This window comes from Pan troglodytes, chromosome 2, assembly GCF_028858775.2.
Source record: "Pan troglodytes isolate AG18354 chromosome 2, NHGRI_mPanTro3-v2.0_pri, whole genome shotgun sequence".
NCBI lineage: Eukaryota > Metazoa > Chordata > Mammalia > Primates > Hominidae > Pan > Pan troglodytes.
In genome coordinates, this window is record NC_086015.1 from 178919397 (window position 1) to 178946786 (window position 27390).

A 27390-nucleotide genomic window follows, 5' to 3' on the forward strand; every position below is an offset into this window, starting at 1 on the left:
TGATAAAATTAATAAAACCTGACACCTTTAAACTATACATTTTTGTATTTTACTTTTTGTGACTTAAAATAATCATGGTCAAAGATTATTCAAATAGTTGCTAAATTGTAGGCATCAGTTCTATTTTAGTTATGCCTTACTTCTAAAAATGGAATACAGTAAAGGGCTAATCTGTGAATAATGGAAACCACTTATCAATACCTAAATACATATTGCAGTTTTAACTTTAGCTACAATGCTAGATAAGTTCATTAGCTAAACAGAATTCTTGTACTGTGTTAAATGAAACATATAATTTTACTGCTTATTACAAGCTTAAATTGTTGATATTTTTCTTATTTTTATGACAGTTCACAGTGATTACTATTAAATTCTCAATTGCAGTGAAAAAAAAAAAAAAACTGACCTTCAAGGCTGAACTATAAAATACTGTTTCTCCTTACTGCAAACAGTATAAATATGAAGGTCTCTGAAACCCAATTGCATTTTCAAAGGTGTAATTTTTACCACTTGACAACCGGCCATCTTGTTTATTTATTACGCTAGTTTACAGTAGCAGCAGACCATTCTCAACCGTTCTCACAACCACCAGAAAGAAGGATAATTTACCAGTGAATAATTTGTTTGGGTTGATTTATTGCATGGTTCTTGAAAGCTCACTTTGACTGAGTGACCTTGGCTCTTAATATTTGGTCAATGCCAAGCACGTAATGGAGAATGAATATTTATTTGTGGTATATGGAGATATAGTGTAAATAGTGATGGATAAGATAGCCGATATACTTCAGATGTATTAATATTTGTGACAAAAAATAAATACAGTTGTCCCTCGGTATCCATGGAGAATTGGTTCCAGGAACTCTCTCAAATACCAAAATCCATGAATGTTCAAGTTCTTCATATAAAATTATGTAGTATTTGCATATAACTTGTGCACACTATAGATCATCTCTAGATTACTTATAATACCTAATGCAATGTAAATGCTATGGAAATAGTTGTTATACTGAATTGCTTGGGGAATAATGACAAGAAAAAACAGTCTGCATGTAATAGTACAGAAACCATTTTTTTTCCACAAATATTTTCAATCTACAGTTGCTAACTGTATGTCCAAAAAATGCATTTAGAATGCAATGGTACTAGTTTGCAGGGGCAGAGGAAGGTATCAAAAACAAATAAAATACAACCCTACCCTTGAACCTTAGAGCAGACTAAAGAGTAAGTGTATAATAATCTTACTAAATTTGATGCTCCTCACCTTACCCACTTCTTAATGTCTAAAACAGCACTTTAAAACAATTAATGTCTGCGTAATTCTGATGTTTCTTGCTTAATATATGCTATTTTTCTTCATCAGATTTCTTAAATAGCATTATCGTAAAGACTTCATATGACCAAATAAAGTAAAAGTAATTTTCATTTGATCTAGCTAGGTACACATTTATTTAGTGCAAGCCAGACTCAGCAGGAAACATAATTTTGAACTGTGTGTCTTATTGCCACCTCCTGATTATCTCACTAAATGTAAAATAGTTGCTGGCAGCGTTTCCTCCTGTTCTTTGAATAACTGACAATGAGAATTTGGTCTGACTTTTTTCTTTTTCATTAGCTCTGATAATTCATTAGCGTCAATCACTTCATTTTGGAAGAAAGGATAGTATTTCAAGGTGATGATCACACTAAGGCAAGCATTCTGTGTCCTGTTAGATTTGTAGTTTCAATTTTTAGGTGTCACTTTGTATTTTTTTTTTTTATCAATTGCAAATGATTGAGATCTATGTAATATGTTTTTTCTTTCTAAAAATTAAAAAGTGAGTTTCCCAACTAGCAAAATTAAGTTAAGCACCGTACAGATTGCATGAGTCTATTTCTCAGCCCATCTGTCTTCAATTGTGATTTAATTACCACCAATTCCAGCTCTGGCCTGGCCAGTAGATAGTGAAGTACACCGGTTCCTCAATCCTGGGCCCTCCCTCAGAAGTCCAAGGCAGCCTGACTAAAATCCAGACAGTTCCAATAAAAGATTTTGCTCCTATGGGAATTCTGTATCATGTTAGATTTCTAGCAGTTTGATCTGAGCTGGCATTTCTAAAACTTACCTTTTTCATTTGACAAGGACGTGAACTCTAAAGCATTCAATGAGAAGTATCTTACCTTGTTTGCTCAAATTAATAGAGAAGTTTAATAAGAGGTTGGCCATCCATTGGGGGCAAATTCCTAAAAATACATTTAGTCTCAATCCCCATTACATTTTTATATAGACTGACTACATAACCATATTAAATTGGTTCCAGGAACTCTCTCAAATGCCAAAATCCATGAATGTTCAAGTTCCTCATATAAAATGGTGTAGTATTTGCATATAACCTGGGCACATCCTCTAACACACTTTAGATCATCTCTAGATTACTATAATATCGAATGCAATGTAAATGCTATGTAAATAGTTGTTATACTGAATTGGTAATCCACACTTAGTTCAAAAAGCTATTTGAGGCAGCTGGCTCTTTAAGGCTGATTGTCTCCCCATTGTCAGAGTATGTCTTCAAAACCAGTTTTTCTTTCCCACCATTTCTCTTTGAACTCATATTTATTATCACCTAATGTCCCTTAATTATTATCCTAAGCACATTGTTCCTTTTTTCCTTTTGTTTATCTTCTGTCTCACAATTTGCTGCTATTCACACGGCTTCCCATTGTGATCATCATTTCCTTCTCCATTCTGAGTACTTCATCCAAATTCCTTTGAAGTTTTCTTCTGAGTTACCTACATTTTATATGTGACACTACATTGATTGAAATCTGTGAGTGACTTATTTTTCCTACTCTTCCATCATAGTAATGGCCTATTCTATTGTAACATTTTTTTCCCTAAGGTGTATTTTTTGGATAAAACCCTGTGCCCATGACAGAATAGTACCATAACCCGTTATTCTATGAGTGTTTCCTCACTGGCACACTTATAAAAATGTTTGTTGGTTTCTTTGTGTAAAAATACTTTTAATCTTGGCTTGTAACAGAACATAAAGTACCCTTGCCTTCATGTTAATCAATTTCATTTAAGCCTTTTTTTTTCTTTTTCAGTTTCCTGGTTTAGCCAATACATAATTAGACTCACATGTGATATTAAATATACAATTTCAACTTTCTGCCTCAGGAGAATGATAAGAATAAACTCCACCTGAATTTAATTCATTCAGGAATGTTTTTGCTCATATTTCCCAAGCAGTCTGTAGCCAGATCATGTAGTCACAAACGTAACCCAGTGACAACATCTATAGGTCACAAAAGAGCCCATGGTTGTATTTCTACAATAAATGGACAGACAATTTAGGGAACCCACTACATGCAATGAGTTGGAAGTCTTATTAGATTTGCATCTGCAGTGGCTGCCTGGATTATTGGATAATCTTTAGAATGCAGAAATATGTGGCTTTTTTTTTTAAAGTAACCAGTATAATCCATCTAAACCTATCACTTTGGTATCTTTTGCAATGAGATTTCTATTTCATTCAGTTTAGCTATAATTATCCATTGTTTTCTGGCATATTTCACCCTTAAATAATATCTTTTTATCTATGCATTATCAAATCAGTGTTAGATTATTTGAGTATCAATAGCGCAATCGCTCTCACATTTTTTCACTACCTGAGTTGTTTGTTTAACATCTTTAAATCACCAGCTGAGATGATTCATAGTGATTCATACTAAAAAAAGCAGCATGAAGAATAGAAAATGTATGATAAAAAGGACTACTGTTGCCCCTGGCTGAAATCATATTGGCAATTTCTTTTCTTTTCTTTAGTGATACCACAAGGTGTTTTTAAGATGACATTAGGTAACATACATTTCCCCCCAAAATAATCTTCTACTCTTTTAACCACTGTATTATGCAGAACATAAATCATACTTTTTCTTGTCACTATAAATCAGTGAAGTCTAAGCTATGATTGTGCAATTGTTAGCACCTTTAAAACTGTGGTAAGCTCATCCATAGGATAATAGGTTCTGGGAAATACTATTAAAGAAAAAGCTTACATTTGTTTGATTTAAAAATGTTATTTTAGAGGATGACCAGTACATTTCACTTTTAATTTAAAATAAAATTGAGTACGCCTTTAAAAATACAGCCACAAAAAACACAGAAAAATTGAAGTAAACTAAAATTTAAAACTTGTTGGAGTATGAAAGTCCAAAGAGTTCATAATGATAAGCAGTAAAATCACTCCTTAGAATAGGAAAATTATAGACTGGGCATGGTGGCTCGTATCTGTAACCCCACCACTATAGGAGGCTGAGGCAGGAGGATCACTTGAGGCTAGGAGTTCAAGATGAACCTGGACAAAAGAGCAAGACTCCGTCTCTGAAAGAAAACTTTAAAAATTAGCTGGACATGGTTGTGCAAGCCTTTGGCTCTATATACTTGGAAGGCTGAGGTAGAAGGGTCTCTTGAGCTCAGGAGGTCATCCCTGCAGTGAGCTTTGATTGTACTACTGTACTCCAGACTGGGCAACAGAGCCAGACCCATCAGGAAAGAAAGGGGAAGGGAGGGGAGGAGAAGGGAGGGGAGGGGAAGGGAGGGGAGGAGAAGGGAGAGGAGGGGAAGGGAGGGGAGGGGAAAGGGAGGGAGAGGGGGTAGGGGGAGGAGGGGGAGGATGAGGGGGAGAGAAGGGAAGGTTTTAAATTTTTCCAGGAGGTTGGGGAACAAAGTTAATACCCAAGAGTTTATGCTAAGTTGAAACTAATTGTCTTAGTTCATTTTGTGCTGCTATAACAGAATACCCAAAACTGGGTAATTTATAAAGAACAGAAATTTGTTTCTCACTGTTCTGGAGGTTTGGAAGTCTAAGATCAAGGAGCTGGCAGGTTTAGTGCCTGGTAAGGGCCCAGTTTCTGCTTGTAAGAAGGCTATATCCTCTGGAGGAGGGGAACACTGTTTCCAACATGGCAGAATAGGGGAAAACAGAGAGAACCCACTCCTGAAAGCCACTTTCTAAAGGCATTAAACCCACCCATAAAAGCAGAGCCCCCAAGGCCTAATTGCCTCTGAAAGGCTCCACCTTCCAATGCCATTACACTGACAATTAATTTTCAACATGAGTTTTGGAGAGGACAAACTTATCCATGGCATACATCAAGTTATGTAATACCTCAGGTAAAATGTAGTTTGTGCTGATCCCAGGTGCCGGCAGGTTACGGCATGTATAAATTCAGTGGATACAGTCGTTACTGTAGTTAACGGCCTTACCCAGAAGGCTTAGAAGCTTTAAATGGATAAGCCATTATGAAATGACTTTGAGCTTGTGACCTGCTGTTGGAAGGTGTTTTAGGATCCTGTATCAAGGGTGTTCAGAAGGAATAAGATTTCTGGGAAGAAGTTTGTCACTTTAGAAGCTACTCCACAAAGCTCCATATATTGTGTTAAGTTCCTTACATTTGTTATAATATTTTAACTTACTTCTAGCTCAATGAGCGGAGCTGTGGATTAAGTCCAATTTAGAGATTAAGACACTGAGCCTCAGAGGAGTTTGTGTCTTAACCAGATGTATAATTAGTGGGAGAACTGGGGCTTGAATCTAGGTCTATCAGATTCCAAATCCCCTCAACCTCTCTGCTACACCACATTGCCTCATGAACTGTCTTGAGGGCAGGATGCTACAGGATGATGGTTGGCTAGAAGGCAGAAGATTCCCTGAGCAAAAGGCATTTGTTTTCCCCAGAACATCTTAGAGTCTTTCCTGAATTGGCTTGTCTAGGTCTCAATATCTATTTTGATATCTATTGACTAACATTTCTCTCTCTCTTCTTCTCTCCCTGCCTCCACCCCTCCCTCCTTCCTTCTTTCTTCCTCTTTAATTAATATTAATACTTCTTACAATATCCAGCTCCATTCTTTCCATAACAAGCCAGAAAAACGGGAGGATTTGGATTGGAGGGAGATTTATCCTCTACAATAGTGAGGACTAAGGGATGAGGCTGGAAAGACATTAATAATGTTTAAAAATGGAACACTCTCCCTCAATTGCTTTAATGTAGATAACATCCCAGAACTTTCAAGAGCTCATTTAAGATGTCCTGGATTTTTAGGCAGTTTCATGATCTATCTCTCAAGGTTTACTTCTTCCCTGGACACTTGTCAGACCATTCTTATACACAATGAACTCTTCAGTCATCCTCATGAGCATTTATTTCACGTGACAATTATTGTATGTTTAGATGTATATGTACATTTCTAACTAGATCAGGAATTTATTAAGATTAAAAATTTAATCCTATATGTCTTTGCTTCTTAGTACTTTTAGAATAACATATAAAAAAGGACTCAATAAATACCTACTGAACACATGTATTTTACTTTGACATGAAGGGAAAAAGAACAAATGCAAACTGGTTTTGTTTGAAATTTGTAAGTTAATTTCATTTGTCTCAAATAATATCAAGATAGTTTCAGTAGACAGTCAACTATATTGTATTATATTAAGCTTGATTTTTAATATTTATAATAAATCAGCATGTTCTACCATACTATAAAAATTTATTAACGGTTAGCGTTTCACCAGGAGCAGTGATCTAAAAGAATCCTTTTTAAAGTTCACCGTTTAATTCCTTTATCCTTTATATTATTTCTTTCCTTGTTCTTCAGAAGTTTGAGATAGCAGCCCATGGGGAAAAATGGCACCCAATTTGCAAGCACAGCAAAATAAAATTAGAAATCCTTATTAAAGTATATATGAGGAGGAATATGGAATATGATACATTGGGTTGGAGGGGCACAGGTTGAAGAAGTGATAAAGAGTAACATCTCTGAGGGAAAAAAAAAGTCAGTAAAGCTGTTACAATATTTTTTCCATGCCTTTAAAAAATGGGTTTGTAGTAACTTGTGTTGTTTGTGTGCTCTAATAATACAAACTTGCGTAAATAGTGATTTATGCACTTAGAAACTTACATGATTATTTTCTCCAAGGAAGCTGAAGGCTTGTAGTATTAAGTAACTTATTCATGACCACACTGATAGTAATTAAGTAAACCATACTGTAATCTATCTTTTGATATCCAGTCTTTGCTCTGTAAACTCCATGTGTATAATTTAAAAAATAGTTGTATTAACCCGCTCTGAGAGAAATATCTAATTTCCAGTTAATTTTCTTTGTTTAAACGTACTTATTATTTTTTAAACCCGTACTATGGACAGCCTCAGTTTGTCCTCTTTTCTCTGAAATTCACCGTGCCTTAAGTAAAGTTTTATATAATCTTAAGTTTTTATGGGGTTTTTGTAGGGCATATTTTATTTCAATTTAGTTTAATTTAACTTATCATTACCCTACAATAGCCTCTTTGCTTTTAAATATTTTTCTTTTATTTTGCAACTATAATGGATTTTTAGTAAGAAAGTGAAGGAAATAGCATTTGTTGATGCTCATTATGCACCAAACATCTCCCTGAATGATTTTGTAGACATTGTTTAATATAATAATACATTTCAAAAAAGACATCTCATAATTCAACATTCACTCAACAAATTTATTAATAAATGACTACCATAAAACAGATATTATGCTACGATCTGGGAATACAAAGAGAAATAAAATGTATTTTCTGATTACATAGGGTTCTTTCCAGTCAGAAAGAGTAGAGAGACAGGGCAGATAAGGATCAAAATATTGCAGCTGCTATGATAAAAGTATATAAGTTAATTATTCATTGATTAAATGGTACAACTGGCACTTTTAGGTGCTAGGGAAATGGCGGTGAATAAAAGACACAAACCTCTTCCTTCACAGAACTGATATTCTAGTAGGGATCCTAAGAAGCATAAAAGATGAATCATTTGGGGTCACAAAAGCTGAAGTAGGAAAGGTAAGGTTTCTTTCTGGTCTTATTTAAAAGAACAAGCAAGCTCTAATTGGCAGAGAAATGGCTACTAGAAATCTTTGGAGCATCATTTATATATCAAAATAATTGAGTAAACATTGAAAATAGAGCTACTTTTCAATTTGTTACCTCATACACTTGAAGTAATGCATAGGGTGTGTTGTGAGTGGCTAGTTTCCACTATCAGGGTCCTTTCTGGAGCTAGCCAGTTCCTGAAGCTGTCAGTTCTCTGCATCTGTACTACCATGAAAGATAAATTCATTTAAAGCTAAATAAGGGAGAATGATACAATTTGTCTCACTTGATTCGGTAGTAATGTGTTCAATTCTGTAATGTACTTTAGATCAGAACAGATTTTTCTTTCTTAAATGGAAGACTCTCAAGGATGTCGAACTTGTTTTTTCTGTTGTTCAGTCTTTCCAGCATAATCTAAATGTGCTGTATCCATCTTATTCTTTCCTTGTGCAGAGATATTCCCTTGAAGTTATCTATACATTAACTTTGCTGAACCATCAAAATTTAGGACAAACTATTTTCATAAAATGGCATTGAGTAAATTATTCAGGAGCTAGATTTTCTAAATGACTTAAAATACCCATTCTTGCAACCTCATTTTGTTGTGAAATCAAACAAGATAATTAATGAATCTGAAATGCACTTTGAAAACATCAAATGCCAAAACCTTGTGAACTCCTACAATTGATTTTATTCTTACTGTTAATTTCAGTGAGCAGGGAGCTACATGTTAGTCTCAAGCATTATTTCTCCTTCTACCAGGATTTTTAACTAGATTGTGGGATATTGAAAATTAGCAAAAATGACTATGTTCTCTAAGAACATTTCATGTAATCCTACCTATGAATCTCTTTGTAGCCCTTATAAAACTACTTATCTCTTTACATAATTTTATTTGTTATCAGATTTTTTTTCTAAACATACTTTATTGAACCTACTTTGCTTATTTAGTAAACAATTATTGAATTTCAACACGGTGCTGGGCACTAAAGACATTGACATGTAAAACAGTCTCCATCAAATGAAGGTGAGAATAAAAAATTATCATTATTTTAGAGGTTGGCAATTCTATGACAAACATATTTAATGTATCAGCTATACATCTAACCTAGTTTTCCTTTTCTTAGCATATCACCTCTCTGTAATTTTTCTTAAATATGTATAGAATAATCTGAGTAGCATATTGAAATGAAGATTCTTGGCTCTGCCCCTAGAAAGAATCAGTAGTTCTGGGAATCTGCATTTTCATAAGGACCAAGTATTACGGGAACTGGTAACCCTTGGACTTTACTTAGACAGAGTCCTTTTGTGATGTTTCCCTTTTGCCCAGGACTTCTCATAGTGAAGGCCTCAGGAGGCCTCCATTCACACCATCTGTCTGTCTCAATATCATCCTCTCAAAACTGCCAATTTGGGTTATCCAGCTCTACTTTCCTTCATTACCTTGACTTGAAGTGATCCTCTGTAGTGATATGCCAGCCTTGTTGAAGCCAGTTGTACCTAGTCTCCGGAGAATGATACCAGTAATTGTTGTCTCACTTAAAGGCTGATTCTAATGGTGAGATATCTAGAAGAAGATGCAAGGGAATGCCCCTCTCATGACATGATAAGAGAGTGATTTTTAAAGAAGGTCTTGAATCACATCAGCTGAGAACTGCTTACCTGTGGGGACATACTGAACAAGTATTAATCATTTAATCCTCATAATCTATGAAGCAGGTACTATTATTACATTCATTTTACAGATGAGGGCACTGAGGCTCAATAACTTTACCAATATCACATAGATACTAAGTGGTGGCGCAGGGATTTAAACTCAAGTGGACTGGCTCTAGAGTTCAGTGGACAACTATACTAGTGTTGCCTTTCTCTTAGTCAAAGGTATGTCCTGTTTAGCCTTTGCTACCACCATTCCTCTCAGAATGACTTTTAGTAAGTTACACTAACAATTGGAAAAGAAACAAAAACAAACACAAACCTCCAAACTAAAACAAAACAATGCAAACACTACATAAAATAGTTTTTAGTGTATTTTTAGGTCAAAGGTATATATCAACTTCACATTACAGGACATTTCTAGTAAAGAAAAAAAGAACCCAGTAGTCACTTGACAACATATAGTAACATATCTCAGGTTCTCAAGAGAAAAGATCACAACTCAGTTTTTATTTTCTTCCCTGAAATACAGTTTACTCTCTGGTGAATATACATTTTTGAGTCAGAAAGATCAAACTTCTAATTCTGTCCTGCTATTTACTTGCTTGATAACCTATGACAATTTTCTGACCTTACTTAGTTCTCAGCTTCTATGAAATGTATGTGACAAGCAAGTTTTGGTCAATATTAAAGACACAGTGCCTGGAATATAGCAATCCTTCAACAATCGGTACAGTACCTATTTACTGTTGTTATTATTATGAGCAGTGATAAACTTAATTTAGTAGAATATAAAAACAAGTTTAGACAGAATGCTTTGGGCAAAATAAATATATTCTCAAAGTTCAAAGTTTACTTGATGCTGAATCTTTTTCCTTGGACAGGTAAGATTCAAACACATATACCCTTGCTTTTGTCAAGGGACAAAAAAAAAAAAAGAGAGAGAGAGAACTGTCAATGACAATTTCCTCTTCCTTCTTCAGTGGTCTGTCTGGCTTATAACTTAGAGTCCTGATTGGAAAATGCTTATTTTGCTCCCTTGAGAATGTCTCTTCTGAGATGGGCTCATTTATCTTCACCAGGTGATCAACCCAACACTCATCAACTGTTAGCCATGGCGTCACGCCTGCGGGAGAGTGCTGAACTTTTTCAGTCTGATGAGATGCGACCTGCTAATGATCCCAAGGAGAGAGCACCCATCCGCATCCGGATGCTGAATGACATTCTCCAGGACATGGAGAAAAGCTTTCTGGTAAAGCAGGCACCACCAGGTTTTTATAGGTAGGATGCATGTCTCAAAAATTATACTTTTTGCCCTAAATTAAATGTTTATGTCTAACTTTCAGAATACGTACCTTCTATGAACATAACAGTAGTGTAAAAGAAATTATAAAGCAGTTACTCATTTGAGGAACTTCCCCCTCCCCCAAAGAAAAGTTAAACTGCAGAAATATAAAATAATGGAAACTTGGCTTAGCAGCAGCACAGAAAAAATGAGTAAGAAGTTTCTTACGTTAATTTCAATATGAGTCAAATATGATATGGCCAATGAAAAAGCAAATGGAATTATAGGTTGCACTGAAAGAAATACACTTTCTTGACCAGATCAGGGGATAGACCCATGCTATTTTTTCCTACAAAGATCCCATCTAGATTAATATGTTTAATCCTGGAAACTACATTTTATGTTGGAGTTCAACAAGTTTAATATTTAGGGGAAAGTGGGATTTAGATCGATGTTGAAACAACTGAGGAATTAGGCTTGTTTGGTTGGAGAGTCACATGGAGTGCTTTCTGAAAACATTTTAACAATTATATGGAAGGGGGATTAGATACAGACTCAGAGGATACTATGAGTACAGTATGGTTTTGTTTTTGAAGTTCCTTATATAGTAGAAGATAAATGAAGAAAACCTGAAGTTTAAAAGATTATGGCACCCGTCAATCATCATAAAACCACGTCATTAAAACCACAATGAGAAACCATTTTACACCAGTCAGAATGATTATTATTAAAAAGTGAAAAAATAACAGATGGAGAGAAAGCAGAGAAAAAGTAATGCTTATACACTCTTGGTAGGAATGTAAATTAGTATAGCCTTTATATATACTTGGAAAACAGTATGAGATTCCTCAGACAACTAAAAATAGAATTACCTTTCAACCCAAAAGGCTAATTTCTGGGTATCTACCCAAAGGAAAACAATTTTTCTATATCAAAAAGATACTTGCATTCATATGTTTATCAGAGGACTAGTCACAATGGTGACGTCATAGAATCAACCTGAGTGTCTATCAACGTGTGATTGGATTAAAAAATGTGGTATATGTACTCTATAGAATACTAAGCAGTCATCAGAAGGAATGAAATCATGTCTTTCACAGCAGCATGGATAGAGCTGGAGGCCATTATCCTAAGTGAAATAACTCTGAAACAGAAAATCAAATACCGCATGTGCTCACATATAAGTTGGAGATAATAATAGATACCCATGGACATGCAGAGAGAGAGAGACACTAGAGACTGCAAAAGAGGGAGAGTTGAAAAGTTACATATTGGGTACACTGTTCACTATTTGGGTGATGGGTACACTAGAAGCCCAAACTTCACCATTACATAATATGTCCATGTAACAAACCTGCACATATACCTCCTGAATCTCTACAAATTTTAGAAAAAGATTATGGCATATTTAAACAGTTTTTATTTAACTGATAATTCTATGAGACACAGCATACAAATACATACTTTTCTGTTTAATATATACATATATGATATGTGTATTTATATGACATATTTAATGTGTGTATATGTGTATATATAATATACATATGTATATATTTGTGTATATATATTTTTTATATGTGTATGTGTGTTTGTGTGTGTATGTGTATGTATGTATGTATGTATAATTTTATGTAGTGTGAAAGTCCAAATTTGTGGCCCTTTAAGAATGAAAGTTCTGGGCTAAACAAACAGTCCTCCTACTCCATTCTTCCCCCAGTATCTCTTTGCCTCCTGCTTCTTCTCATGATACACCCTGGACTAGACATACTATGTATAAACAAAGGTTATAACTAGGACTAAGGAATTGATGTATGGTATAGAAATCTTAATTACGTATGAGAAAAAGGTAAAATAATAAATGTGATACTTTTATAAAGTAGCAAAAGCCTTAGCACTGCAGACATTAAAATATAGGCTGGGTGGCCCTAAGCACCTGAATATTTGGACCACGTGAGGTTTAAGGTGCCCATTAGTACTAAAGTTCTGTGATCTCACACATCTCTTAATCTTTCAACATCTCAATTTCTACATTTATAGAAGGAGATGATGGAATGAGACTCCTTTATAATAAAATATGTTTTTAAAGCCTGATATTTGGTAATTTTCCTTTATGATTTTAAACTCAAATTCACATTTAAAATCCATACTTTACATAATTTTCCAATATTATGATTCTGCATTATAAGTCTTTGGAAAATATACATTATTATAATAAGAGGTATGGGTAAGACACTTTGTTTGCTGCTTGTATTTTTTTAAGCATCAGGGACATAGCTGTCACCTTAAGTTACCTTCCTTGATGAGGTATATTCTAGTGGTGGGAATGGGGAAACAGAATGAACAAAGTAATTAAATAAATGTAATGATGTTAGGTGTAATAATTGCTGAGGAGAAAAATCAAACCACATTATTACATCTAGCATTATTAAAAAGTCATAAAGTAGATAACTTAGGGGTTTAAAATATATTTTGTAAATTATTCTATTTACTTTAAAGAAAAATTCAGAAATTAATACAAATTATATGTAAAGAACATAGTTTTGTATAATATAGTAAGCTTTCCCCATTTGTCTTTCTTGGCACTTGCACTGGATATGGAAGACCCCTCTATGGTCTAAATTATGCATCTGGTAAACTTTTTATTATCCATTCAAAAATATTTATGAACTCAATTTACTTCATCATGCATTTTGAGTGGAAAAGTAGATATTTGTCTGCCCCTGAGTTAAAAATGATTAAACACGTCATTTTTTTTCCTGTTAGTAATGTAATTACTGTATACCTTGTGTTCTCATTATGCAAGCCTCAAAGTGTCGATGATAATAATGTTCTAACTCATATAACAAACTTTAGGACCGAAAGTTTCTGGTTCACTATTTTGAAATTGTGCTAAGCTATTACTATAGTTATTGAAGGAATACATGTCTGCCGTTCTTTTCCTTAGCTCTATTAATTTATGTTACTATATTAATTTATATATATTAATTTATGTGTGTATACATATATATACTACAGCAGTGTAAATAGATACAGCTTCATTTAGACGTATCGGACTCACCTTTATCTCAAAATTGTCACGAATTTGTACTTCATTTATAAAATACATAAGAAATCATCCTACTTCATGTTTTTTCTTGATAGATAATTCACATTTCTAAAAATGATTGATGCAAACATTTCAAAATTACAATAGGATTTCCACTCTCAATGCTTATAAGCACATTCTTAATGGGGAAGGAAATATTCAAAGTAAAAATTTGAGTTTAAGCTAATGAAAAGTAGATTGATTATTTATAATGATAATTATATAGAGAAAAATAAAATTGTTAATTACATTGTACAAAAGAACATTTGGTGAACAGGGCTCAATTTTTTTTAATGTTAAACAGTCTTTCTTTAGAGATGTTATTCACGTAAGAATCTCACTCTCTAACCCATTGGGCATACAGAATTCTCATCTAATACACAAGAAAGAAGTAAAAAATGATTTGCATTTTAAGAAAGTTCTTGACAGAACTTTACTGTGTAAAGCCAAATACTTCATTTTGTATTTAGATCATGTCCCAAAAAAAATCGTCTCAATATTTTTGGAATACGTAGAATAATATTCCCAATGATCTGGAAACAGAGGATTCAAAATTTTGAATCCTATGATGTTGCATGTAAACCTGGCTCCTCATTGAACGCTGCTCTGTTGCTCTGTGCAATACTGCTGGAAACTGGCAATATAAGATCCCCACCTTCAAGGAGCTTCATCTAATTCAAGAGCTAAAATACATAAATTATATATCAAATACAGGTACAGAATACTTATTCAAAGTGCACAATGAATACTACAGCCAAAAAGTACTTTTGTGATTCAGTGAAGAGAGAAAGTATTGTCTTGTGGTAATCAAGAAAGACCTTTTTTTTTTTTTTTTTTGAGACGGAGTCTCGCTCTGTCGCCCAGGCTGGAGTGCAGTGGCACAATCTCGGCTCACCACTACCTCTACCTCCGGGGTTCAAGCGATTCTCCTGCCTCTGCCTCCTGAGTAGCTGGGATTACAGGCGCATGCCACCATGCCTGGCTCATTTTTGTATTTTTAGTAGAGACGGGGTTTCACCATGTTGGTCAGGCTGGTCTCAAACTCCTGACCTCGTGATTTGCCTGCCTCAGCCTCCCAAAGTGCTGGGATTACAGGCGTGAGCCACCATGCCCAGCCACAGAAGACTTTATAGGGAAAGTGAAAGATGTATGAGGGCTTGAGGGAATGATAGTATGTCCATTAAATTAAGGTGCATTTCCAGGAGGATAGTTTGAAGAAAGACACAAAGGAGAAGTTGTGTGTGGTGTGCTCAAGAGTGAAGTACAAAAGGTAGAGTAGTCTGAATGGTTATTGGGTTAGTGGTTATGGAAAGGTAGGTAAGATCAAGTTGTGGAGTCCCTTAAATGCTCTGTTGAGAGGTTTGGGCTTTGTTTTTCATGGACACAAAAAAGCCATGTAGAAATATGTGTTGTTAGGAGGATTTATCTAGTGCTCCTGAGAGGGTGCACTGGAGTCAGAAGAGAGCAGAAATCTTTAGGAAGATTATGGGAATAGGAAAGGCACGGGGTGAAAAGAACATGATTTGATATGTTGGTGTCAGGAATGAAGAGCAAAGGACCAATTTAGGACGTGATATTTAGGAAGAATTGGCTAATTTAGTGATTGTGTGGCTCTAAGAGTCTCGTTGCAGGTTGTTTTTAGAATTCCTCTAGGTTTAGGTGGGAAAACAGGATTGAGTACTGGAAAGGGCCTCCCCTCTGCCCCATTTACTTAGCCATTTAGGTAAAGCACTGTTTGTCTACATGTAATTATATGAAGATCTATGGATAAAGATAATTTCTAAAGTCATTTCCAGCTCTACAGACTATTAAGCCTCACAGCCTCTGTTTTCAAGGGGACATCTAATTCTGAGTAAGGGGAGAGGGAAAGGGCACAAAGATAGACTGCAATGCCATAAATGAAAAAGCTGCAAAGTACATTGGAAGTACTGAACTTGGTCAGCAATGGGGAGCCAGCAAAACAATATCTATGTTCCGGGACCATGTAAGTGAAAGTATGTTGAAAATTACAAAGCATCAAAAAATATCAGTACTATCAAATCCAGCGGTGTGAAATTTGACTTGTTGCTGTTGAGTAGACAGGGGATTATGCATTTTGTTAAGAATTCTAAATCTTGTATCTCACTCCATCCTTTACTGTCATTCTAGTATACTGGGTGTGTCTGGAGAGGAGATCTCTGGGCATCTGTGTTTTGCCATTAGATCCTTTTTTGCTCCCTGTAGTTATTACTCTACAAAGGCAGAGCAATGAGTCTCCCTGGTAAACCTGTGCATTCCCACTATAATTTGATTTTCTTAAACAAATTGATAGTCTTTATTTTTTAAAGCAGGTTTAGGCTTAGAAAATAATTGAGCAGAAAGTACGGAATTATCATATGATTCCTCAGCATCCCCTCTTCCTAGACACAGTTATCCCAATTGTTAATATCTTGCAGTAGTGTGTTGGTACATTTGTTACCATGAGCCAATCTTGATACAAAATTGGTGAGGCAATATTGATACAAGCTAAAATGAATAGTTTAATATCAGGGTTTGCTCTTTAGGTTGTACATTCTATGGGCTTTGACAAATGTATAATAATATGTACCCACTGTTGCAGGGTCATATAGAATAGTTTTACTGCCCTAAAAATCTCTTGTGCCCCACCTATTCATTCCTCCCTACTAAACCTCTGGCAACCACTGATCTTTTTACTGTCTCCATAGTTTTGCCTTTTCCAGAATGTCACCTATTTGGAATAGTACAGTATGCAACCTTGTTGGATTGACTTCTTTCATGTAGCAATATGCAGTGCATTTTCTCCATGTTCATTTCTTTTTATCATTGACTAGTATTCATTTTTGAAGGGCATTTTTGTTGCTTTCAGGTTTTGGCAGTTGTGAATAAAGCTGCTATACATATTTTGGTGCAGGCTTTTTTGTGGACATACATTTCAATTTATTTCAGCAGATACTGAAGTGTGCGATTGCTGGATAATGTGGTAAGCCTATGTTTAGCTTTGTAGGAAACTGCCAAACTGTCTTTCCAAGGGGCTATGTCATTTTTCTTGTCCACCAATAGTCAATGAAACTTCCAGTTGCTCCACATCTTCATCCGCATTTGTTGTCAGTGTTTTGGATTTTAGCTATTCTAATAGAGGTATGTTGGTATTTCATTGTTGTTTGAATCCGCAGTTCCCCAATGATATATGATGTTTTGCATATTTTCATATGCTTATTTGCTGTATATATATTTTATTTGATGTGATATCTGTTCAGCTCTTTCGCCCATTTTTAAAATTGAGGGTTTTTTCTTATTGTTGAGTTTTTAGACGTATTTTTATATTTTGGACACCAATCCTCTATTAGGTAGATGTTTTACAAAATATTTTCTCTCAGACTATGGCTTTTCATTCTCTTAACAGTACCTTTTGCAGAGCAGAAGTTGTTAATTTTAATGAAATTTGAAAATTAAATCATAATTCAAATCATGCTTTTTGTGTCATACCTCAAAAGTTATTGTCAAACCCAAAGTCACTCAGATTTTCTGTTATATTATCTTCTAGAAGTTTTATAGTATTGCATTTTACATTTAGGTCTATGATCCATTCTGAGTTAATTTTCATGAAAAGGATAAGGTCTGTGTTTCGATTTTTTTTTTTTTTGCATGTAGATGTCCAGTTGTTCCAGCATTGTTTGTTAAGACTCTCTGTTCTCTGTTGAATTGTCTTTTATTTGTCATACGATATAGTTTTAATATTGCTTTTTGTGATTAGCATCTCACTTCTCCACATTAGAATAGCTTTCAAAATTAAGAATACCAAATAACAATGATATTATAGGAGAGCACTGGACTTGGGATTTTTAAAAGTGGGAAGAGATTTGAGATGAAAATTTGTCTTTTTCTTCTTAAATGATCTGCAGCAAGATAATTAGCATCTCTGAGCGTCAGTTTTTCATCTCTAAAATAGGTCTCAAAAGATTATTAATATTTCAGACTCTGATAATGTTCTCATTTCCAAAGCTCCCCCATATCGCTATTAACCAAGGGAGACATATTTAAAAATTAAGTGACCCAAGTTCTCTTTCCCCAGAATCACAGCAGTGAAGTATTTCCTTCATGTTTAATTTTCAATATATTGTCCTTCCCTTTATTAAACTTTGCTAATTGCTTGCCAATCGAGGGGTTGCAACATCGTCACAGAAAATAAAGAGTTTGAGGAGAGACATTAAATATGCAGTTAAGAAAAGAGTAAATAAGGGCCAGGCGCAGTGGCACGCGTGTAATCCCAGCACTTTGGGAAGGCCGAGGCAGGCGGATCACGAGGTCGGGAGACCAAGACCATCCTGGCTAACACGGTGAAACCCCGTCTCTACTAAAAGTACAAAAAATTAGCCAAGCGTGGTGGCGGGCGCCTGTAGTCCCAGGTACTCGGGAAGCTGAGACAGGAGAATGGCATGAACCCGGGAGGCGGAGCTTGCAGTGAGCCGAGATGGCGCCACTGCACTCCAGCCTGGGGGACAGAGGAAGACTCTGACTCAAAAAATAAAATAAAATAAAATAAAATAAAATAAACAAATAAATAAATAAAGAGTAAATAAAATATCTAAGTAGCACTAGCTTTCAAAATAAATCTTGGGACTCTAAATGACAAACTTTTTCCAGTAGAAAAGACTTCTCTCTAATCACTTTCTTTAGGTGTTTGGGGAGTACTGTTGTAAGCATCATGGTCTTCTGGGGCATATTCTCCTATGTTTTAACTTTTGACATTTAAACTACATTTTAGATTTTGGCACCAACCATTTTGTGGTTGAAATTTAATATCTTTTTAAAAAATGCTTCTTCCTAGATTCTTTTAGCAAATTTCAGCAAGATTTCCAGCCTTGTCAAAAATTACTCCAAGGTTTAAGGGTATGAGTCCTTGAGGCTACTGTTGTGTCTCTATCTCCTTTCTTCACTCCCCATACACTAGCTTACATAGTCTTAAAATGAGAGAGCAATAATTATTGTCCTCTCTTTTATTTAAAGTGATTGGACTAAACTGAACAGAAACAGAAAGATCTTTGATTTTAATCTTTTAGTATACAAATAGAAAGCAATGGGATTTCAAAACTGCTCCAAACAAAAATATAATGACAAAGGATTTCTATTAATACACCACTAATAACGTGTGTAAGGTATATGAACATGACCCCACATTTATACATTAAGAGGGCACATCTCCATAAAATCTCATCTTTATTCTCTGTCCACATTTAAAGAGATAGCAGTTAAACAGCAATAAGGGTTTCCCTTCCTCCCCATTCTAACACACACACACAAACACTGCTGCATTACTGTGGTGAGATAGGTTTATAGGGAAATTTTACAGAAGGATAGGAAATTTGCTGTGGCTTTGGAAAAGAGAATCAGAGATTCACTCTTTCATTTGGATTGATTTGAAAGGCATGAGAAATCAAGGAAGCAAACATGAGCCAGTGTCTAATTCTGGCTGCTAGATAGAAATAGGACTCTTAGGAAAAGTGAACATCCTCTAACACCACCATTAGAGATGAATTAAAGGCTAATTATTATATTTAAAACAAAACTATTGATTATGGTCCAGTATCCCATTTTTCATTCTTATGTATGGTATTTCAGCTACATCTTGGCTAAGCAGACTATAGGGACTATCTAAGTAACTACACTTACATGATTGTTTCTTTGGGAAAACACTTCTGAGTTCCAAACAATGGCATAATCAGGAGTTTGGAGAGCACAGCCCATTTGTAATTTGAGGGACAGTATATGTATGTGCATATACATGTGCATGCCTTTGTGTGTCTCTGACATTGTGTCCTCATGGAAGATGTCACAGCAGGTTCATAACAAAGGAAATTATTTCAGAGATTGCCAGAATGACCTTGTGGAAGCTCAGGGGACCATTTCAAGCTAATCCAAGTCAAGACCATTTTTTTTGGTTAGCATCCTTGAAAGCAGAAAAATAGCAATGTAAATGTCAAGATGCTTCTGCCTTTAACCAAGAATAAACAAAGAAAGCAATCCACTAAAAGTACTTTTCAAACACATAAGCTCCCAAAACTTTGCTTTTGAAAGATGTTAGAACCAGTTTATATTTAGGCAAGCAATGACATGAGACGGAACTATTAAAAAGCCACATTTCTCAGGTATTATATGATCAGTTTCCAGCTACATATTCAGTACATACATAATTTTAAGAGGTTGAAACCCAAACCCCCCAAATCACTTCAGAATAACAATGATCTCATTATACAGTTTTCATGGTGTTTTAATTAGAGTTGGTTATGTAAGTCCCAAAAGGACCTCACGTTCCGTGTTTGATTGGGATAATGACTACTTTGTTCAGGTTGTACTTTCTTTTAGTGAAGTGTGGGTGGTCTGAATGGAACTAAAATCCCACCATTGTTTTTCTTGTCATTAATTCTATCAGCAATGCCTCTGATTTCTTTAGACTATGAAAAATAACTAGTGATTAAGAATTACCATAATGCTTTTAACATATTTTAATAGCGACCACTTGCACAAAAGAATCTATGTATGCATACAAAATTTTATAATCTACACAATGACAATGTAAAATTTCCAAAAGAAGGTCGAAGACCTGGCTCATATACAAAATCTTTGTAACGTTGATCATTATATGCATTCCCTTTTACCCTTTTATGAATAAATACATACATTAGTTTTATAATTATGGATCCCTTTAATATTTTTAAAGTTTCCGTTTCTAAAAGGAGCAAAAAGCCCCCAAATTTTAAGAAAAACCAGATTAATATACCAAAATTCAAGCCTCGTTTTTTTCACTCACTTTGTCAATATTAAAACAAAGAACATATCTCATTTTAACAGACAACATTCAAATACAATTTGATTAGACATTTAAAAACTTGTTTTAAAAATTTCAGTTGACAATGAAATAAGGGTAATTAGTCTGAGATCCAGTCTGCTAGTATCAAAATAGAAATCCTTGTGTGTATAACTGTTTGGATTTTATAAAAATGTCTCTTTCAGTTTTAAGGTATATTCTCATTTAAAGTGAGAAAAAATTACTGTTGTCATATTTGCAAGTCAAGACCCATTGCCAGTCTGAGGGTGAGTTTTGACTTGATGAGGCATTGAATAATTAAGACTAACAATAACAACAATACTTTCCATAGAGGATGATTTATGTATGCCAGGCACTGTGCTGCACATTTTTCATGTATTATTTGTAACACTTCTAACAATCCTGCCAGATTGGTCTTATTATTCCCTTTATACATATAAGAAAACCGAGGCTTAGGAAAAGTTAACATGCAGCAGAAATGGGATTCAAACCTAGTTTGTTTTCTCTAAAAACCACCACTCTTTCTACCAGACAATACTGCATACATTTGATCCAAATTATCCCTAGTTTGCTCAGAAATCACCAATAAATTTAATGAGATTATAGTGTTAATATAGCCAGATATGTATAGATTACGTTTTCTACATTTCAGAGTTACATCCCCTAACTTGATAGTGACAAAATTGCATCTGTGAGACACCAAATATATCCCTACTTCTGGATAAGAGATATGCCTTATTGTCCTGAATCAGTAAAATTACCTTGTCTCAAAATAGTGTCTATCCCTTCATGTTTCTGTAAATCTTAGATGTAATTTAAAAAGTAGGCATATTTGTCTGCTAAGTCTTATATACTATAGTTAAAAATGTTTTTACATAAATAACAATATTGTATAGAGTGGGGCTCAGTAGACGGGGAACTTAGTGTTGTGGGCTGAAGACCCAAAAGACTCCAGAATAAGTCACTTAACATCCATGACATTTATTCTCTAATCAATTAAGTAAGAAAAGATAAACTAGTGAATCTCTAAGGTAATGAAAATATTAGCTGAGGAAGTATTCATAACTAATACAAATTTACTTCCATATTTTTAAATGCATTTCAGGGAAATAATTATTTCAATGGGGGAAAAAAATAATGAAATCTAGGTTCCCTATGAAACCATGTTAGACATTTTAGCATTCGTTTCTCCTTTATTTTATCTGCTATTTTATTGTATTTTTATGTGTATAAATATCTTTCTGATTTAATATGATCCAAAGAGAATTAAGAGAAAGGATCATGCTGAGTATTTTCTTTGTACTGAAGCACCTTAAACCTCATTTTGCTACATAATGAAACTAAAGTTGCCAATTGCTGTGTAAATCATGTGTTTAGGAGATGAAATGCTCAGGAATCATTTTGCACTTGACATTTTCTAGATTTTGAGTAGCAAAATTTTCTTCTTATAATAAGAAAGTAGATCTGTAAGCCACAAAAAAAATACGGAGCAAGTATAGCATATTGAGATGAAACACAAGGAAAGGACAGGGAGCCAATAGGCACGATTCTATAAAGCACACATTTAGTCCTGTACACCATCCCCAGTGGAATCTTTTGTTCAAATGAAAGCTTACATGAGCTACACTAGTTGACAAGGAAAGGAATATGAATGTTGCCTCTTTTTCCACAGTCACCTCGGAGGAGTACATGATTTGCCAGCCACTACACTTGATTGTGCTGCTTAACCAGTCTGCTTGCTAAGAATACAAGACTACAACATTTTTAACTATTAAAAATATAGATCTATAAATTTATAATCATACTTAGATTAGATCAAGTTGGAAGTTTATAAGGGCAATAATGGATGAAATGGGAAGTACTCACCCCATAGTTTATAATTAGAGCTAAATTTAATACATGATTTAATGTGCAATTGATATAATCCTTAGAAAACTGCAACAAACCCTCAAATTACATGTAGTGAGGTTCTAGTATTTCCTCCCAGTCTACCTTTATCTGACAAGTTTCAATGAGAAAGTTAGAAGGCAATCTAGATATTCAAATTAGGAATAATTTGAATAGAATTCTAAGTTTGTATGTGCATTAGAAGTGTTGAAGATATAAAAGTGAAGGAAATGCTCACTTCGGTATCACATATAATAAAATTGGAATGATACAGAGATTAGCATGGCCCTTGCGCAAGGGTGACATGACAATTCATGAAGTGTTCCATATTATCATAAATAAAAATGTATATATTTTAAAGTCAAGGAAGCTTGAAGTTTCCTTAGCTTTCTTTAAGCTAAGTTTCATAGAATCAAGAACTACTACAACTGAAATAGAACCTTCAGTGACAGTTCCAGCCGCCTGCAGTTCTCAGGCAGGCAATTTCCAGCAGCTCTCGGAGAAATTCTGTGAATCTCCTTCTGACATTTGCCTGTTTATCTGCCTGCAACCGTTGCTGAAGAAAGCAGATTCGGTTCTACTTCTGCCTTCCAAATCCTGCATGATGGCTGTTGCAAATTTTGTATCTTTTATTGCACTTCGAAAAATGTTTGTTGACTAATTTATCCAGAGAAACTTTCTTGGTCCTTTATGCCATTGTCCCTGGATCTTAAAAGAACTGGGACCTGACTTGTGCCATAATTGGTCATGGTGGGGTTTTATTGGGGTTTTGTCGGCCCACACCAGGTTTTACTGGGATTGTTCCATATCTAATACGTGTCCATATCAAACAACGGTTAGGCTATCAGGATACTGCCTATGAGAATTTTAAGAACTAAATAAAACTCGTGTACCAGGCACTTCATATACTCGATGCATATCTCTGGTCTTCACAATACCTTGTGTAATAATTGTTGGAGCTGGTAATTTTACCAGGCCTTTCTTGTTTCAAAGCCATCTCTCTCTCTCCGTGTACTCCCAGGGGCTCTGTATACACTTTTTTGATCTATCAGATTACTCATCCAGGTAGATGTTTTCCCCATTGTGTTGGTAAGGGCTCTGAAGTTCAGAAACATTAGTTTTTTTTCTTCAAAGTTACCAGAGATGGTAAATTACATAAATTGGTTAAGGGATAGAACCTGGTTGCAGCCATTCTGAATTTTATTTTAAAAAACAAATTCGGCCAGGCATTTGTTTTTTGACAAACAAAAGTGGCTCGCGCCTGTAATCCTGGCACTTTGGGAGGCCAAGGTGGGCAGATCACTTGAGGTCGGGAATTTGAGACCAGCATGGCTAACATGGCGAAACCCCGTCTCTATTAAAAATACAAAAAAATTAGCTGGGCATGGCGGTGCACCCCTGTAGTCCTAGCTGCTCGGGAGGCTGAGACAGGAGAATCAGTTGAACCTGGGAGGCAGAGGTTGCAGTGAGCTGAGATTGGTCCACAGCACTCCAGCCTGGGTGATGGAATGAGACTTTGTCTCAAAAAAAAAAAAAAAAAAAAAAAATTGTAGTAACTTCACAGAATGGAGTGGTATAAAAAGAAGATTTAAAACTGAGTTTGAATAAAATGATCATATTGTGAACCAAAAGAGAAGCAGAATATATTTTATCTTACACATACAAAAATGGATATTTAATATTTGCTATTACTCCTATCTAGACTGTAAGATTAATGCCTATGGCTTGGGTAATATTTTGTTTCTTGCATTTCCTGATTCTCTTTTTAATCTTACTACCTTTCTTACCTGTAAGTTAGAATTTGATGTCACTTTTTCAAAATACTTATCTAAAATTACTACTGATTCCATTTTACTTATTAATTCAGCAAGTACACAGTGTCTACCATAGGCAGAACAGTACCAGACACTGAGAATACAATGCTCAAAAATATAAATATCAACCTTACCCTTTGGGACTTTACTTTCTATTGGGAAGGAACACAGAATAAGCAGACAAAAGACCAAATAAATATGTAATCACAAACTTTACAATTGTCTTGAAGGAAAGAAACATAACCTTTTCCTTTAAGGTAGATAAATAGATTTGGGGATTAACTTGGGCTGAGACTGAAAAATTAAACAAGGGCCTACAGGCCATAGAGAGGGGTTAAGCATTATTTTCAGGGCCTTTAATATCTGATTATAGGTAGATTGTAACATACTTTTTATCTATTTATGTATAATCTATCATCATGTATTCTGTATATCTCTGATTGCTATGTAGAAAACAGATTTTAGAGGTAATGGAAGAAATGGGAAAATTAGAAATGATGTGGTCTTTTAATAATCTAGGCATGTCAGTCAGGATTTTCCAGAGAAACAGAACAATAGGACAATAGGAGATTGCACGTATATGTGTGTGCATGTGTGTGTGTGTGTGTCTGTGTGTATGTCTCTGTGTTTGTCTGTGTGTAATTTTAAGGAACTGGTTCATATGAATGAGGAGGTTGGCAAGTCTGAAATCTGTGGACAGTGAAGGCTGACAGCTCAGGGAAGAGTTGATGTTATAGTCTTGACTCCAATATCTGTAGGTAGGCTGTAGCAGGCTATAAATTTAGTTAGAATTTCTATGTTATATTAACAGTCTAAGGCAGAGTTTTTTTTTTCTTCAGGGTGCCTCATGTTTTGCTTTTGAGGCCTCCAACTGATTAGGTGAAGCCTACCCACATTACCAAGGACAATCTCCTTTACTTAAAGACAACTGATTGTAAATGTTAATTAACATCTGTAAGACACCTTCACAGCAACATATGGACTAGTGTTTGAACAAACAACTGGGCAGTATTGCCTCACTACATTGACACGTAAAATTAATCATCACAGAGATCATGTTGGTGGGAATGCAAATATAGAGAAGATTAATTTGTAACATTTCAGACATATAATCTACAAAAACTTGGTGATGGATTAGGTATGAGGATGAAAGTGAGGGAAGAAATCAAGAATAATAGGTCTTTCCCATGAGCAGTGGATTTTAACAGCTATGATGTAGAAAGAATGAATCTTTTCTAAATGGGATTCTGCTGACTTCAGCTCAAATAATATGATTGACAAGGCGAGATTACTTTTGTTATGCATTTTAAATGACTAAATAATCTTGAGAAGAAGTTCTGTTTGTATATGTCTAGTTATATTTGGCTAATCCTAATGTAGACTAAAAATTTGCCTTGCCTTCTCTTTCTCATCCAAAATAATTGCATGCAAATAGTAATCTACTCTTTATGCAATAATGTGAAATGGGAGGAAACATAGCCAAATATTTCTGGAAGGGATAGCCTTCAAATGTGCCAGGTACAGTGCCTCCAATTTTTTTATTGCTAATCATAGTAGGTCTCATCTTCTAATCAGAGCTTACATATGCTACACCAGGGAGTTTGGATGATATGCTAACTCAGTCTAATTTTACACAATATAATTCAAAAGTCAATAAAATGTAGCCTCGTCAGACACAAAAGTTTTAGAGGGAAGAATGTAATATAGGCACCAAATGTTAAGTATCCTCTCTGCAGGTGGTTTGTACATTTCCTGTGTTTCCAATTTCTCTTTTCTTAACTATGAAATTAAATAGACAGCTTTGAACAACTAAAGAATAGAAATGTTTTCAAAGCTGATTCATAATGCCATCTTTTTTCCTGAAATAGAATATCACATGGGTGAATAGAAAGTCATTTCAGACATAGAGAGTTAAGAATTAAAAATGTAGTAAAATATTTTTCTAGATTAACTACTAGAGGTTGATGAGTACCTATGCTTCATTTTATTTCAGAAAACGTTTGCCCTTTTATTTTATATATTTATTATTATAAGTCACAATTGAAAGGCTTGGTAATCCATAAAATCATATTTTCCAAAGTCAAAGTGTTAATGTTGCATACAATTTTGATTAGGTGTAGACAGGTTCCATTTATCTTAACTCATTAGTGTTATCTTATATTAGTAGATTTTCTATGTAGATTAAACTTTCTCTACGTAAATCAAAGGTTTTGTGATTCCCATTTTACTTATTTCATAAAATTTTAATATCTATTATGTAAAAGGCATAACCTAAATGTATTAGTTTCCTGTGGCTTTCATAACAAATTGCCATAAATTAGGTGGCTTAAAACAACAGAAATTTATTCCTTTCCATTTCTGGAGGCCAAAAGTCTGAAATCAAGAGGTCAGCAGGGCCACGTTTTCTCTGGCTGTAAGGGAGAATCCATTCCCTGTGGCTGTGGCATTCCCTTGTTTGTGACCACATCACTCCAATCTCTGCCTCAGTCTTCACATGGCCTTCTCGTCTTTGTGTATCTGTTTAATCTCTCCCCATCTCTCCTTTACAAGGAGACTTGTGATTGGATTTAGGGCTCATTCACATAATACAGGATAATCTCCTTATATCAAAATCCATAATCACATCTGTATTAGTCTGTTCTCATACTGCTAATAAAGATATACCCGAGACTGGGTTATTTATAAAGGAAAGAGGTTTAATTACTCACAGGTCAGCATGGCTGTGGAGGCCTCTGGAAACTTACACATAGCAGCAGCAAGAAGCACCCAGCAAAAGAGGGAAAAGGCCCTTATAGAACCATCAGATCTCCTGAGAACTCACTCACTATCATGAGAACAGCAAGAGTTAACCACCCCATGATTCAGTTACCCTCTACTGGGTCCCTCCCAAGACATGTGGGGATTATGGGAACTACAATTCAAGATTTGGGTGGGGACACAGCCA

General features: G+C 35.0%; 1 protein-coding gene and 1 non-coding gene across 10 annotated transcripts in view; both read left to right on the top strand.

The window, feature by feature from the left end:
• Window positions 1-27390, top strand: part of NAALADL2 (N-acetylated alpha-linked acidic dipeptidase like 2) — a 1368615-nt gene that overhangs the window by 1307389 nt on the left and 33836 nt on the right. For 8 of the 9 annotated variants that reach the window (XM_063807338.1, XM_063807340.1, XM_063807336.1 and 5 more), the window contains one exon: window positions 10629-10827. In XM_063807338.1, the coding sequence (XP_063663408.1) occupies window positions 10629-10827 (199 nt within the window). Of the gene's footprint in view, window positions 1-10628; window positions 10828-27390 lie in introns of those variants that run through there. The other variant, XM_063807341.1, reaches the window with a different exon arrangement.
• On the top strand, window positions 22863-22966 carry LOC112208749 (U6 spliceosomal RNA). The gene has a single exon (XR_002943324.1). It is a non-coding gene; the product is annotated as a U6 spliceosomal RNA (small nuclear RNA).